Source organism: Maniola hyperantus, chromosome Z (genome assembly GCF_902806685.2).
Source record: "Maniola hyperantus chromosome Z, iAphHyp1.2, whole genome shotgun sequence".
Lineage (NCBI taxonomy): Eukaryota > Metazoa > Arthropoda > Insecta > Lepidoptera > Nymphalidae > Maniola > Maniola hyperantus.
Genome location: NC_048564.1, coordinates 16255900 through 16272333, shown reverse-complemented (window position 1 = coordinate 16272333; position 16434 = coordinate 16255900). Strand labels below are relative to the sequence as shown.

The following is a 16434-nucleotide window of genomic DNA, read 5'->3' as shown; positions in this document are numbered from 1 at the left end:
TTTGGGTAGTCATTATGTATAAATATAAATAAAACAATATTGATTGTAATCCTTATTTATTTTATATATAATCACATTGCCTTTTATAATAAAAATACTTTAGACAATTTAAATCTTCCAGAGTTCATCATTACAAATGTATTGTATGTATTTTGTAGGTAGCTACTTTTCACAATAAATTAACACTTCTATACACTATCTACGGATAGTGAGGGGTGTTTTTTTTTTTATTATTTTTGTTTATTTGAAAGTAATCAACAGCGTAAATACATAATTATTATTTAAATTTAAATCTAGGTATAACAGAAGGCCAAAAGAGATTACTTAAAATTATAATTAAACTATTTTAACAGAATAGAGTTAGAATAAATGTAGGTATATACAATAATAAAATAAAATTACAACAGTGTGTGTATGATTGTATGTGTGTGTGTATGCGTGTGTGAGTGTGTGCTTATGAGTATGTGTGAGCGTGAGTGCATGTGTGTGTGTGTGTAAATGGGAGTGTATGATTGCATGCATATTTAGATGTTAGCTACTTTTTTTTTGTTTTACGATGATAGTTTCTTAATTCCTTTTTAAATTTATTGTTTGATAGGTAAAATAAGTCAAACTCAGCGAACTGATTGTTATAAGTACGTACCAAGCGTGGAATTATAGAATTTCGCGCATAATTTGAGTTAGATTTGGGAACATTTAGAAGGCGCGTGTGACGCGTTCTTAAAGGTTGAGCATTAAATGAAAAGGCTGAGAGTAAGCTAGGACAATCGATTGAGCCGGTTAAAATTGCTTGCAGTAACAACATATCACATTGTTCCCTTCTATGTTCCAGTGAGCCGATACCGTAGTGAGTACACGCTTCCTCATAATTATTAAATTTTTTAAAGTCTTTAAAAGCTAAGTATTTAAGAAACTGCCTCTGTATGGTTTCAAGCCTATGGGCATATATTATGTATTGAGGCGACCAGATATTACACGCATATTCTAGAATACTCCGGACATACGCGAAGTAAAGTGTTTTTATGCATTCCACATTACTAAAAGAACGGGTTACCCGTTTGATGAAACCCAATTGTTTGTAAGCTCTATTTACTACCTTATCAATATGGACATCCATTGAAAGTTTAGTATCAACTTGGATACCCAGATCTCTAACGGTAGTCACTCTGGGTAAGTTTGTGCCATTGATTATGTAGTCAAATTCAATTATATTTATTTTACGAGTCAAAGTTATATGGTGGCACTTTTTAACATTAACTGAGATCCTGTTCCTTGCGTAGTATTCTGTCAAGGCATTGAGGTCTTTTTGTAATTTATAACAATCTTCAATGGAACGTATTTTGGCGAAAACTTTTTTGTCATCCGCAAACATTAAGTATTGCGCATGGTGGAAGCAGCTTCCAATGTCAAATATATAGGCGTTATATAAAAGGGGGCCTAGAATGGACCCTTGAGGTACTCCTGAGGGTATAGTCACGAAGTCACTTCTAGCACTACCCAAGACAACTGCTTGCATATGGTTTTTAATGTATGAAGTGAACCACCGGAGCAAGCTCCCATTTATGCCAAGTACACTTAGTTTTTGAAGTAGGATAACATGATCTACACGGTCGAATGCTTTTTCGAAGTCCGTGTAGACCACATCCACTTGACATCTGTCGTCCATGCTCTGTAGTACGTAATCCGTGAAAACAGCCAAATTTGTAACGGTAGAACGATTCTTCATGAAACCGTGCTGTTCATATGGAATAGATCTAGTTATAATGGGGCGTATATGTCTGTAGACCACTTTTTCAAATAACTTACTCATCACGTTCAGGATTGATATAGGTCGATAATTTTCTATTTGGGTTTTTGATCCGCTTTTGTGTATGGGTACTATATGTGCTTCTTTCCATTTGTCAGGGAAACTGCTGAAGATTGTGTGTTACAGCTACAGTGTTACAGCTAGTGTTTTAGTGTAACATGACAACACTGAAACAATTTTTTTTCATACAACTGAAATAAAGTTACAACTGATATTTGTTGATTTTCGTTATTCGATGGCCAGGTTGGCCGAGAGGCAAAAAATTTATTGTTTGGAATTATTTTTTCGCTGGTATGTCACCTGTGGACGTGTGAAACGTCAAGATGACCGTGTCGAAGGCTCTGCGGCAGTGGCAGTGGCTACTTATACTTACAATCAAATCACAAAAATCTTATCAAAATAAAAATGAACACTTATAAAATAATCTGGAGACTCCACCATTGTTATATATGACGTATTTTCATAATCAGCTTGGTTATTCATTTTCGTTACGGTAAAATAAAAGTTTTAATCACTAGTTAACCACTATTCTTGTCATTTATTTTTTTTAAATCAGAATAATTGTTGAAAATTCAATGGAGTCGGATAAAAACGCGGTAAGTTATACCCCCTCCACGTTTGGCCTCCTGCCTCTCAGCCAACCTGGACGAAAATAAACTCAAATAACGAAAATCACCAAATGTCGGTTGTAACTTTATTACTTAGATTAAGCTTTATTTTATTTAACAACAAATTTTGCAAGCATGAAACAGTTTAACTATAACAAAATCTAATAAAAAATAAAAATGAAGACTTCTAAAAGAAACTGGAGACACCATTGAGCGAGTTGGGATGACGAAAACTTTATAATATGGTAGTTCTTATATATAACGTATTTATTATGCTTGGTTACTCATTTTCGTAGCGGTGAAATAAAAACTTTTAATCGCTCTATTTTTGTCTTTTACAATTTTTAAAAGTCAAAGTTGAAAATTCAAAATAGAGACGGATAAAAAACGCGGTAAGTTTGACACGGCATTCCTCGCGACCTCTTACGTTGCCGCCCAAACAGAATCTTCAACAGAATCTTTCACTGTTATGAACCTCTAACAGTAACGTCAGAAAACTACGTCAGTTCTACAGGAAGAAAAACCTGCATCGTGAAAAGCTAGCATAATAATCAAAGTAAAACAACCACTAAATGTTACTTTTCACAACTGAGGTCGCCATATTGAATCAAAATTTCCCGCCGTGTCAACCTTACCCAACCACAGGGTTGACGTTTCACGTCCGATTAAAAAAACTATGTAAGTAGTGTCACTACCGCAGATGAGCCTTCGACATATTATATATTATTTATCCCTTATAGTATTTTCTATTTGACAGATCGGTTTAGAGCTGTTATAGTACTGATCTTTGATCCTTTTTTATCAATAAAAATGGAGGGTTATTTACAATCAGTTTTGGCTTCAATATTCAATTTATTTTACACTGATGTCCACGACTTTGTGACTATACATGTTTTTCAAAATTTCCCACTGGGCACATGCTGGAAACTTAAGAAATTTAATGTTACACTTTCTCTCGCACACTACCGCGACAGGCTGTCAAATAGAAAATCCATGAATACAAGTAAAACTAAATAAAAAATTTGGATGACTAACTAAATAACTGTTCTGTGGCCCTTTCGAGCTCCCAATTGTAATGAGAGAGAGCCACTCTGGCTTCGTGTTCATCTATGCCCATGTCCATTAGAAGTTGAACTTTCTGGTTGAACTCATAGACCGGTGAAGGTCCAGTCGCGTATATGTTTGTCCAATGTCGAGCTGTGAGCTGGAATAGGTGTGGGCTTTCGCGGTACTGTTTCGCCACGACCGCGTCTTGCGGGTCGGAAGCCTCCGCTGCCGACAGTAGGGCCTGGATGGATAGGAGGACGGTCCGCAGGGTGAGGGCCGCTGCCCATTGATCCTTGAGGATGTCTAGACATATTGCGCCGGTCACGGAGGACACGTTCGGGTGCCATATCTTGGTCACGAAGCGGATCTGGAGAGCAAAATAGTACTCAAATAAAAACCAATGCTAATACACATATTAACACAGCCGAAAGAGATACTTCTTACAGATATACTCTAGAAATATTACTTTTCTGGGCTCATAGGGCGAGAGGGGACAAGGATTGTACGAGTATACTGACCGACAGGCGGCAGAGCAATCTTTAATTATGTTGCTTAATATAGTAAATCAGTCGTTCGCGTACATGTAGAGGCCACAACCGTAAAGTCAGCTTGTCCTTAAGGTCGATTTATTTCGCAATGCAGTCATATCCTAAAATTATTAAAATAAAAATAGGGCGTGAAAAAAACAATGTCAAAAAGAAGAAGATCGCCGTCAAACGCTAACTTGTTATAGTTCAAAAAGAGATCACAAGAGCTATTCTATCATTGACGAAAAGAACACAATCAAGTGTTAGCTGTTATAAGTCCCGCAAATTGCTAATGCTCGACCCTATGGTACTATAATGAAAAAGATTCATGCCGCTAACTTATTGATTAAAAGAATTCGCCGTCAATTAGTGCTAGCTGGTTATCTAAATATATAAAAGGAAAAGGTGCCTGACTGACTGACTGATCTTTCAACGCACAGCTCAAACTACTAGATGGATCGGGCTGAAATCTGGCATGCAGATAGCTATTATAACGTAGGCATCCGCTAAGAAAGGATTTTTGAATAGTCAACCCATAAGGGGATAAAACAGGCAGTTGAAATTATGAGTCCACGCGGACGAAGTATATTTTAAATGTTTATGAACTCAGAATTTTCTTAGCTTTCATTTGATATGATAGCAAAAACATATTCTGAAACCACCACTTTTTGGATGTAACGTATTGTTGGTTTTTTTTCATATAAAATGTTGCCCCGGCCATATTAACAAATAGATTGGAAACTACATTCATCAAAATTGGGTTATCAAAGGATTTTTGAAAATTCAACCCCTGAGAGGGTGAAATTTGTGTAGTGGACGAATTCGCGAGCATAAGCTAGTTAATAAAATAAAATATTACCTTAGGTGGGTTGAATGGATATGTCTCGGGGACTTTGATTTCGAGCAGAAATGTGCCGCCTTCGTACGGCGTGTCGGGCGGCCCCATTATGGCACCCTGCAGCTCGGTCCAGCTGTCGGTCACTAGATTCAGCTTAATGTAACCTTCAGCTACCTAAACAAAACAAAACAACATAATTGTTATCAGTATGATGATCTGTCCCTGTCACTCTGTGGGCGATTCGAGTCTCTCTATGTGATCAAATCAGAATTGTGGTCCTGTCGTCACCACCCACGGGTCGTTCAATTGGGTTGAAATATCGACAAATAAAAACATCAAATTAATCGTGGTATGTACCCGTTATCTACATTGTAATATGAATGTACAAGACCTGCAAACTGTATCTGAAAACTGTATTAAACTGGCTTAAAAAAATATCTATATATATAAAAGGAAAAGGTGACTGACTGATCTATCAACGCACAGCTCAAACTACTGGACGGATCACGCTGAAATTCGGCATGCAGATAGCTATTATAACGTAGGCATCCGCTAAGATAGGATTCTTCAAAATGCAACCCCTAAATGGGTAAAATAAGGGTTTGAAGTTTGTATGAAAGTCTGTCAGTTTTGAAGTGTCTATAAAGAAGTTTTGTAGTTAATATTTTTATTTTTTGCAATTAGCAGTATGACATATTTTATTAAGCTCAAGTTAAAATCTCATAGTTAAAGATCAAACCTAAGGGTGTAAAATTTGTGTAGTCCACGCGGACGAAGTCGCGGGCATAAGCTAGTATTACATAAAAGAAAAAGGTGACTGACTGACTGATCTATCAACGCACAGCTCAAACCACTGCATGGATCGGGCTGAAATTTGGCATGAAGATAGCTATTATAACGTAGACATCCGCTAAGAAAAGATTTTTGAATAGATAAAACAGGCAGTTGAAATTATGAGTCCACGCGGACGAAGTATATTTTAAATGTATATGAACTCAGAATTTTCTTAGCTTTCATTTGATATGATAGCAAAAATATATTCTGAAACCACCACTTTTTGGATGTAACGTATTGTTGGTTTTTTTTCATATAAAATGTTGCCCCGGCCATATTAACAAATAGATTGGAAACTACATTCATCAAAATTGGGTTATCAAAGAGTTTTAATCTAAATAAAAAAAGTAATAGAAAAATACAGATTCAATCAGAGCACGTTCTAATTATCCAGTTCCACAATATTATAAACACCGAAAGTACCTATTCAATAATCACCACAAATCTCCAAAGGACTAAAAAAACCTTCAAAACACAAACATATTTTTACAAATTCTAGTTGGCCTCCTAGCAACAGTATGACATCGAATGAGTGTAATATCGATTTTATCAAACTACCTTCATTAGAGAAATTAATAATTTTATATTTTTAAATAAATAAGTAAATAAAAAAGTAAAGTAATTTTTAAGTAAATTGCCTAAGAATGTGGTTATGTCAAATTCTGTTAATCAGTTCAAGAATAGATTGGACAAACATTTGGAAGACTCGAAGCACTTCTGATATAGACGCATCAGCGAAAGCTGCTTAGTCTATTAAAAATAATATAATATCATTTCCCAGATTTCAAATCAACTATTAAAACCTTACTAAGATTCCTAAAATCATAACCCTTCTTTTTAACTCCACCATAGTCGGGTACAAATAGGCACACAGACAGATGGACGGACTGAACGAAATTATGTATTTAGGGATCATGTTTTACAACAGCACCTTGACAACAAGAACGAATCAAAATTTATAGCTACGTAATTATTTCTATTCAATAGTAGAGATATTTTGTGCTGCGTAAAACGAACGTTTTTTCGTTGTATTTTTGTGTTAGGAGTTAGGACAATGTAGTGCAGAAACTCAAAGAAAACCTCTTAACCTGCTAAATCATGGACGCGTAATGTAGTAATCGCTTTAAAACGAAATAATAACTAGTTTTACTTGAAATACACCCTTTTAAATTCATAAATACATCAAAAATTGGGGCATCGCTCCACAAAAAAAGTGCAAGTAAGAGTACCCTTGTATTTATAACGAAGTTCCATGGACGCAGCATGGAGAATAATAAAATTTTATTGGGAGATTTTATGTTAAACTTACCTCTTCACTATTTATAACTTCTTTAAACTCTCTTTTTATACGTTTCGTCGCAATATTTTCCATACTGCTGGATTTAATTTAGCAAAATTATAACAGGAAGAACAGGAAAGAAATGCAGAATGGCGGGTCACCCGTCGCACAGATTAGAAAATAGAAATGATAAAAATATTGGTCAGTGTCATGGTCATAGACTAGAGATTTGTTTGGCAATTTTGGCAGATCTGCCGTCTGCGAACTTCGGACGAATGTTATTCTTTTTTCTACTACCACAGAATATTAAATGCATTACAAATCTGGGTAACATTGGCAAAATCGAGGTAGGATAATAAATTGGCACGTACAGTGGGCTAGTATTGGTGTACCAGTTGTTTTTAGGATGCTATTAAAAAGGTCTATGTATAAAATAATGTGTGGAATGAGCTGTTTCCAGAGGTTCCTGAACAATACACAGTACAAAATAAAATGCATAAAATATGTTGATAAAGGAAAGAAGATTCACCGTGTTTGCTATAAGTGCATTGTAAATGTCAACTGATAACTATCATGACCAAAAGTATGATTTATTATGGACTAGCTTATGCTCGCGACTTCATCCACGTGGACTACACAAATTTCAAACCCCTTTTTCACCTTCTTAGAGGTTGAATTTTTAAAAAATTTTTTTTTTTTTCCTTTCTTGCGGATGCCTACGTCATAATAACTATATGCATGAAAAATTTCAGCCCGATTCATCCAATAGTTTGAGCTGTGCGTTGATAGATCACTCAATCAGTCAGTCACCTTTCCTTTTATATACTAAGATTTATTACGGATAAACCATGGGTAAACCCAAAGACCACACAAAAGACCAATAAGTCGTACACATTGATGTAGGATAGTACATATACTAAAATCGCTGTTAGTATATCCATTGTGAAATGAAAAAATCTACCTAGATACTCGAATTTTTAATTAGACTTGCTTCTAGCCCGAGACCAAAATATAATCTATGCTTCTAGCATTGGCTCTGAACGGACGTATCGTTTTGGTTCGGATAATGGAAAAATTATGATATTGAACGACGTCTTATTATAACTTTTTGATTGAATTTCAATAGGTACATACATTATGGTTACATGCCATTTAAATGAATTAGGTAACTAACTAGCTATTATGAAGGCTGTATGGGCAGATAAAAACAAATCAAAAGTTATACTTAAGTTTACAAATAATTGTTGTTAGCAATCATTCGTAAGGCTCGTTATGTATAATTAAGTTATCATCTACCAGAATAGCCATCATAAACAGTTACCTACCTACTTTTTATTGTTACTTCTTACTTGGTCTCGTTTTGTTAATCTTTCTTTCATTAAGTTTAAAAGTTCACTATAAGAGCTTATACTAATTCTGAAAAATTGGTCATCCGTCATTCCGTTCCGTACCATCGTTTAGGAAATAATACTTTTTATTTTTTATAATTTTCATGGCGATCATTCAATTTTTTTATTATTAGGTAACTATCGTTATAGCGGCTACAGCAATACATATTCTGTGAAACTTTTAACTTTCTACTTATTACGGTTTACGAGATACAGCCCACTGACAGACAGCCGGATGGACGGACAGCGGAGCTGGTACACTTCGGGTACGGATCCCTGAAAATAAAACACTTTTCGGGGTGTCTCAGTAATTTTGGCGTCAACACGAGTAGATATGCAATAAGTAACAGTAACGCACATGTTTTCTTTTTGCTCCGTACGCATTACGCAAGCACTCGGGACGATAACTCGGAAACGACTGAGTTCAGAAAAAGCCTGATGCAAGAATCGGACGTGTATCGAGTGCTTTCAGGTAGCCGGACCGGATCGGACCAGATGAAAAAAGCCTGACGTATATTGCCGGCTACATACTTACTATACTTACTAACTACATAATATAGTACTATAATGCTTTGATGCTGTTAACTGCACGACACGACGTGGATTTATCGTCACGACAGAGTGGGAATGCGCCCTTAACTATGCCGTAATGCCAACGTAGCCACACTAATCCTCTGTACTCGATGGAATCATTCACCGTGTTCATTCGACATGTGCAGCACATTCGGTACTAGCGAAAACTTCAGTTTTCAATTTTACTACGTACATGAGCGTAGCTAAGCAGAGCCAAGCAGAGCTTTGTGCTGAGGTCGATTAAATCGAGGTGTACTAAAACAATAATTTTATTTCGTATCGTGGATTCATTTTGTTATGTTCTCATAACTAAACATTGGTATAAAATGGTGGTACTTGGACTTTAGCGAGTGGTTTGTGCCGCACAGTGTCGAAACTTACGAGTTATGGCTGGTGATTTTATATGTGTTAGGACAACGTTATGGTAATTTACCCATGTTATCGCGCTTCACCTGTGTACCTGGCGTTGGAGTTGGAAGGTGGGTAAAACAGTAGCTTATTTTATGGTTAGACTGCTTACGGTCGTTTAGGGTGGCGAAGGATGTATGGGATCGCGTTGTTTTGCCTTTGTTTCGGCTTGCACTTGGTCAAACATAAATAAATTACACCAAGGGCTATGAACGGCCCCTCTTGTTCGTGTATAGTTCGTTCGCTGACAGATTTAATGCGTTTATTTACTTTACCCCGATGTTCATCTTATTTAGTTTACTTTAGTGTTGTTGTTCACGAGATTTGGATAAAATAGACAAGCTTTACATGCATGCAGGTTTATTAAAATGCTTGGCGGCTTAACCCTTCGATAAGTAATCGTTCATACATTTTTATAGGTAGTTAATGCTAAAGGCACTTTATTAGTCAGATGCTGCAATTCCAGGCCACCTGTATTATATGGACAATTGCATGGAAAGAGGTTGGTGCAGCATGAAAATGCTACTGAGAAAAAAAGATATAATTGTACTGTACTGTACTAATACTACTTACCTATATAATTATTAACTAATAGTTGCCCCGGCGAACTTCGTACCGCTTAAAATTCGATTCAAATTTTTTAAATTTTTCTCTCCTAAAAAAAGAATTAGCGAAATCGGTTTCGCTGTTCTCGAGATTTGCGATCAGTAAACATTTAGCGATTCATTTTTTATATAGAGAAGATGCAAGTTTATATACACTCTATAATAGCGACATTCAACATAGTAAAAATATGAATAAGTAACAAGTAAGTGAGTCTTATACTATATATATAACTTCGTCCGCGTGGACTACACAAATTCCGAACCCCTATTTCACCCCCTTAGGGGTGCAGCAAGTGATATTTAATTACTTAAAACGCACTTAACTTCGAAGAGTTAGAGGTGTTCAGAAGGCGGACGTCCTAACCACTAGGCTATCACAGCTTCTTCACCTAATCTTAACATATGAGAAAATTACAGAAAGTTCTATACCCAAAAAAAAACATGTTTGGGAGTAAATACTTGTGGGATAATATTATGTGGGTGAACTAACAAAGGTACATGATTCCAGAAGGTTGGTTATTGGAAGTAAACATACTGGGGTCTCTCTCTTCAGTTTGTTTCAGACTTTCAGTGTTGCAAGCAGCATCATCAAGCGTGGTTGTGTGCTGCTGTGAGAAAATAATCAAATTAAATCACATAGTTTATTCAAAATAGGTAATAAATTACACTTTTTCAAAGTCGGTTGTTGCATTTGTAAGATAATATAGTGGTGATAATTTTTACGCGAACTTAAAAACTAAAGCTACGAGGGTTTCAAACGCGCCTAGGTCTGAGAAGAGCCCACAACAAACTCAGCCGGGTATTCTTTTTACTATCACTACTTTACAAAATCACTTAAACTTATTAGAACTATCTATCACAAAGCTGTTAAGAAAATAAATACTAAGCCATTAAGTAATGTAATATTACTTAAGTAACTTAAGTATTTCTTTGTAGCTTGCTTTCATTTATTGTGGTGATACAACTAAAAGCGAACAGTCTGCATATATAAAAGTACATTATAAAATTTAAAAGTGAATTTAGTACCTTCTAGCTGTATCTGTGTGCCGCCACCACTGGTACATTGTAATTATTTTATTTAAGTAAGTAAGTAAGTACATAAATCTAAATATATAAAAGGGAAAGATGGCTGACTGACTGACTGACTGATCTATCAATGCACAGCGCACACTACTGGATGGATCTTATTTTATATATTTTTTTATATATATATAGGTTATTGTTGGAAGATGACAATATATCCCGAAAAAACAAATGGCTCCCATGGGCTTTTAAAATCCATGTGTATTCATCTACACATACAAATTTACGGGCATCAGCTAGTCAACGATAAGTGCACTCTATTAATCTATGACCCAATAAATATAAATCAATAAAACATAATCACAATTTGAAAACAGAACAACGGGTTGCTTGTCCCCATTTTGGCACATAAAACATAAAATTGAATTGATGATAAGAAATGATGAGTTTAATGTAACTCGGAGTGGACATTGCATACATTGCATTGCATAAGTACGGACCTCAATAAATTATGTACACTGAATTAAATCTTTACTCATTGAATAACTGCTTGACATACTTATATGTGTTTGTCTGTGAATTGACGACAGTTGATTTGTACTTCCTTGTTGGTTTACAAACAGTCTCAACTACTACCTGATATCGTTTCCGTTATCAGTAAAAACAAGAAGGATCGGACTGACTTATAAGTCAGTCTTGACTAGTTAACAATCTCTATGGTCATAAGATATCGGTTGGTCTGTTATAGTTTGGTGATCTGGCAGGGATTAGTGGGCCCCTATTGGGCCCTTGGCACGTGCCTAGAGTGCCCAGTGGGAAAGAGGGCCCTGCTTGGACTTCACAAATTTCAAACCTCTATTCAACCCCTAAGGGGGTGAAATAAGGGTTTAAAATTTGTGTTGTATACGCGGACGAAGTCGCGAGCATAAGGTAGTCTATGTAATATTGTTAAAGCTTAGAACACAGCAGTCCTTTTTTTTAGTTTACTAAATTTATTTATTGTAATAAAAATTTATTTTATTATTTTCCTATTCCTATTCATACAATGGTTGTGAAAGTTACTTATTAAAGTTATTGTACGTAGTGTTACCTCTTGGAACTTCACAAAGAACTACTGCAGTGACAATGGCATTATGTCTTTAGAAACCGCTTGTGTCAAGGCAATGTCAGTATTGCAAGGGCCATCCATATCATACAAAGGTGAGAGTGGTTTTTTTAGGGTTCCGTACCTCAAAAGTAAAATTGGAACCCTTATAGGATCACTTTGTTGTCTGTCTGTCTGTCTGTCTGTCAAGAAACCTACAGGGTACTTCCCGTTGACCTAGAATCATGAAATTTGGCAGGTAGGTAGATCTTATAGCTGACATTCGGGGAAAAATCTGAAAACCGTGAATTTAGGGTTAGATCACACAAAAAAAATTAAATTGTGGTCATGAACTAATAATTAGTATTTTCAACTTTCGAAGTGAGATAACTATCTATATCAAGTGGAGTATCATATGAAAGGTCTTCACCTGTACATTCTAAAACAGATTTTTATTTATTTTATGCATGCAAAAACTGTGGTTTTTGAATTATCGTGCAAAATGTCGAAAATATACGACTGTAGTACGGAACCCTCATTGCGCGAGCCTGACTCGCACTTGGCGAGTTTTTTTTTAAATAGAGATAGCGAGCAAACGAGCAGGCGGGTCACCTGATGTTAAGTGATTACCACCGCCCATGAACATTGGTGGCGAGTGGTGTGAGAATGAATGCATAAAGTTACAGTACGCGGCAGAAAGTTATGTACATCGACCTTTAGAATTTAATTTCGCCTTTGCGTTGTCTCGTTACTTATACCTATATGATGTTTTGTCGGCTCAACAACAGAGACAACTACAAATCTGCTATCTCCTTCTAAAGGTCGATGTACATTACTTTCTGCCGCGTATACATAAAACCAAGGATATTACCTACTTACTTTCTAAAACGTTAAGAATGTCACTAAGTACTTTAATGATTTCTTAGAGAATCGTGATAGCCTAGTGGTAGAGCCGTGATAGGCTGGTCAGGACGTCCGCCTTCCAATCTGAGGTCGGGGGGTTCGATTCCGGGCACGGACCTCTAACTTTCAAACTCAAACTCAAATTATTTATTCAGAATTGGTAAAATTTTACGCTTCCTGATTGTCATAAATTTTTATTTGTACTTAAAACTAAAGCTACGAGAGTTCCAAACGCGCCCAGGTTTCGCGCTTTTCGGAGCTATGTGCGTTTTAATTACTTAAATATAATATATACGGTGAAAGACAACATCGTAAGGAAACCTGTATGCCTGAGAGTTCTCCATAATGTTCTCAAAAATGTGTAAAGTTTACCAATCCGCACTTGGCCAGCATGGTAGCCAAAACCCTTCTCACTCTGAGAGGAGACCCGTCCTCTGTTCCACTATTCTGCACTTGGCCAGCGTGACGGACTATTGCCTAAACCCTTCCCATTTTGAGAGGAGACCTGTGCTCATTAGTGCTTGTTTTACTAATTACGTAAACTTATTGAAAAATCCTATTACAATGTAAAGGATTATTTAAATGATAAGCAAGCTTGGGAATGGTTGCTTAACGACTTTGTGATAGTTAAGTTTAAGTGACTTTATTACCTTTGGTAACTTTGGTTGTAAGTTTGCGTAATACACATCAAAAAGAGTAATTTATTACCTATTTTGAGTAAATTATTTGAATTTTTCAATTTTTACTACGGATCTCTAAAGCTATACTTCTCTCTACGATCTCTAAAGCTATACGGTGAAGAGTGAACTTATCACTAATCAGATGGCAAAGTGCACTTCACTGCACATCACCCAGTTTCTATCGCACAATGGAATCACATCCAAATGAAAAAATATTCCATGAATGAAAAACCCCTTTTCATTAGGTACTTCGCTGCATAAGGAAATTGAAAAGAGAAAAAAACTGGCCTAGTGCGAGTCAGGCTCGCGTAACGAGGGTTCCGTACTACAGTCGTATTTTTTCCACATTTTGCACGATAATTCAAAAAAGGTGAAGACCTTTCATATGATACCCCACTTGATATAGTTATCTTACTTCGAAAATTGAAAATACTAATAATTATCAGTTCATGACCACAATTAATTTTTTTTTGTGTGTTGTAACCACAAATTCACGGTTTTCAGATTTTTCCCCGAATGTCAGCTATAAGACCTACCTACCTGCCAAATTTCATGATTCTAAATCAACGGAAAGTTCCCTGTAGGTTTCTTGATAGGCCGACAGACAGACTACAAAGTGGATCTATAAGGGTTCCATTTTTCCTTTTGAGGTATGGAACCCTAAAAAAGTGACAAAAGTGGCAATTTGTCTCACGCTCGCCAGGGAAAGATTCTGCCGAAAAGTATTTTCATGTTTTAAAATAAATGAAGATCACTGGAACGTTTGATGCGGTCTTATATCGGCTTCCCACGGTGCCTTATGCCAAATAACTTAGTTAGCACAGCCAATTATAAAAATAAATATATATACTTGCTGATGCCTGCGACTTCGTTTCGTCGATTAAAAATCCCGTAGGAAAACTGAAGCCTATGTCACTCTCCAAGTATTTAACTATACCCATGCAAAAAATCACTTTGATCCGTTCCTTCGTTGCGACGTGATTGAAGTACAAACTAATAAACCAACAAACAAATTTTCGTATTTATATTATTGGTAGTGATTTATTAATGTAAAATAGGCATGTGGAAGGAAAAAAGAGGAGAGGACGACCAAAAAAAAGGTGGATTGATTGCGTGAAAGAGGATATGCGTGTAAAAGGGTGGATAATACGTTGACGGATGACAGAAGTGAGTGGAAGAAGACGTTGTGCCGACCCCACGTAGCATGGGATAAGGTAAGGAAGAAGAAGAAGATATTAATGGTAGTGATATAATATGGACAGTGATGCGTCGTCACAACTAAGTCAAACCACCTTCGACTTAAATCCTCAAAGCCAGATATTTTGCAAAGTCTTCACGTAATCAAAAGCCTAGTAACTAACAACTATTCGACCACCCGTAACTCGGTAACTACTTGAAACCTATCGAATACATTATAAAGAAGACTTAAATAGGAAAGTGGATTCAACTCTTTGCCTCGTATAAGGTGCTTACAAACTTCTAGGTCGTTAACTATAGATGCTCTAGGTCAAAGTTGTTTTCTAATTTAAATATTTCTGTATATACATCAGTTATATGGAAAGCCTTTCAGCATCAGTTTTCCCCCTCCAATTATAATATGGGTGCCTTCAAGTCAAGAGTGAATAGGCATCTTCTAGGCAAGCGCGCTCCATCTTAGGCTGCATCATCACTTGCCACCAGCTCTGATTGCAGCCAAGCGCTAGTCACAAAAAGTTAAAATGGCGCGCGAGAAGTCATTTTTTAGGCGGTATAATTTTCAATAAACACTTTTCCTCGGGCGACAAGATTGTCAACTTATTAAATTTTTATTTAATTTTTATCAACATGAATATCTCGATTTAATTTTTAGATTGTAAGCGGTAGGTAGTGGGTGTTCCCTATTGAGATGCAGTCAATATATTATTTCGCTCTTCTCCTTTTTAAGCGTCAGGAAAAATATTGGAAAATACCAACACCCTACACCCCATTTTCAAACGAATAAAAAAATAATAATTTTCTGTCCAAGTGTAAAATGCATGATGTATTTTGTTAAAACCATTTTTTAATAAAATAAGGTATCTAATACCTACTTGTAAAAGTATTATTGAATAAAAATATTTTTACTTATTTATTTATTTCAGATATGGTAGCGATGGTGAAGTGAGCGCAGCGAGATGGTACCGTGTGTGCTAACAGCTCTCTTGCTCCTCGCCAGGGCTGCGCGCTTCCACGCCCTTGACATATGTGAGTACCATAGCATTAACACACATACACCTGGGCGGGACAGGAGCGGGGTGGGAGCAGTCCGGAAAGCGCCTTTTATACTGTTTGTCCGTTTGATTGTACTGAAGTCCCCAAGCGACTTCTCTAGTTTTTTTTAATGATCGATCGGTAGTCTTCTCATATTATGATGGTGTTAGAGTCTTTGGTATTTCAATTTTATTGTTGTTGTGTTAGTAAAAATAAAATTTTATTTCAGTAAGTTCTACTTCAATTATTTTGTAAATACGATTAATAATATTCTTAATTTTGGACATTTTGTTTTAAAGCGTCATCCTTTAGTTCACTGTCGGCCATTAGTGCCGTTACCTCAAATGAAAAAAAATCTCCTCTTGATTAATAAGACTCAATTTTGTACCTATTCAATGAAAGGTCGTGATTATACATCGATGGTCGTGATGGCCTTGTAGTTAGGGTGTTTGTGCACTCATCCGTATTCGGTTCGTATCCATGATTCTTCAAAGTGACCATCATACAAATACGTACATTTAATTCGTCTTTTTTTCACGGATCCGTAAAATCACGGATGAATGCACAAACTCCCATAGGATGCTTCAAAAATCCTTCATCA

General features: G+C 36.2%; 3 protein-coding genes across 6 annotated transcripts in view; 1 reads left to right on the top strand and 2 right to left on the bottom strand.

The window, feature by feature from the left end:
* Positions 1-16434, bottom strand: part of Rrp6 (exosome component Rrp6) — a 260688-nt gene that overhangs the window by 80703 nt on the left and 163551 nt on the right. The gene's annotated exons all lie outside the window — the stretch shown is intronic.
* Ubc4 (ubiquitin conjugating enzyme 4) lies at positions 40-7129 on the bottom strand. The gene is made up of 3 exons (XM_034983377.2): positions 6971-7129; positions 4849-5001; positions 40-3829 (listed from the first exon to the last, which is right to left on the bottom strand). The coding sequence occupies exons 1-3, from the start codon at positions 7031-7033 to the stop codon at positions 3446-3448; spliced, it is 600 nt and encodes a 199-aa protein (XP_034839268.1). The 5' UTR covers positions 7034-7129; the 3' UTR covers positions 40-3445.
* Positions 9114-16434, top strand: part of Ddr (discoidin domain-containing receptor 2) — a 96489-nt gene continuing 89168 nt past the window's right edge. For 3 of the 4 annotated variants that reach the window (XR_011238424.1, XM_069508638.1, XM_034983373.2), the window contains exons 1-2: positions 9114-9380; positions 15725-15827. Coding sequence is in view for 3 of the 4 variants with exons in the window: in XM_069508638.1 (XP_069364739.1) it covers positions 15758-15827 (70 nt within the window). In the remaining variant the exon portion in view is untranslated. Of the gene's footprint in view, positions 9381-10875; positions 10997-15724; positions 15828-16434 lie in introns of those variants that run through there. The other variant, XM_069508637.1, reaches the window with a different exon arrangement.

Excerpts from the sequence above, each read along its gene's own strand:
- Ubc4 (XM_034983377.2), bottom strand. The coding sequence starts at position 7,033 with ATGGAAAATATTGCGACGAAACGTATAAAAAGAGAGTTTAAAGAAGTT. Across the intron at positions 5,002-6,970 it reads AAGTTATAAATAGTGAAGAG|GTAGCTGAAGGTTACATTAA; the intron begins GTAAGTTTAACA and ends TGTTTTGTTTAG. Across the intron at positions 3,830-4,848 it reads ATCCATTCAACCCACCTAAG|ATCCGCTTCGTGACCAAGAT; the intron begins GTAATATTTTAT and ends TTTGCTCTCCAG.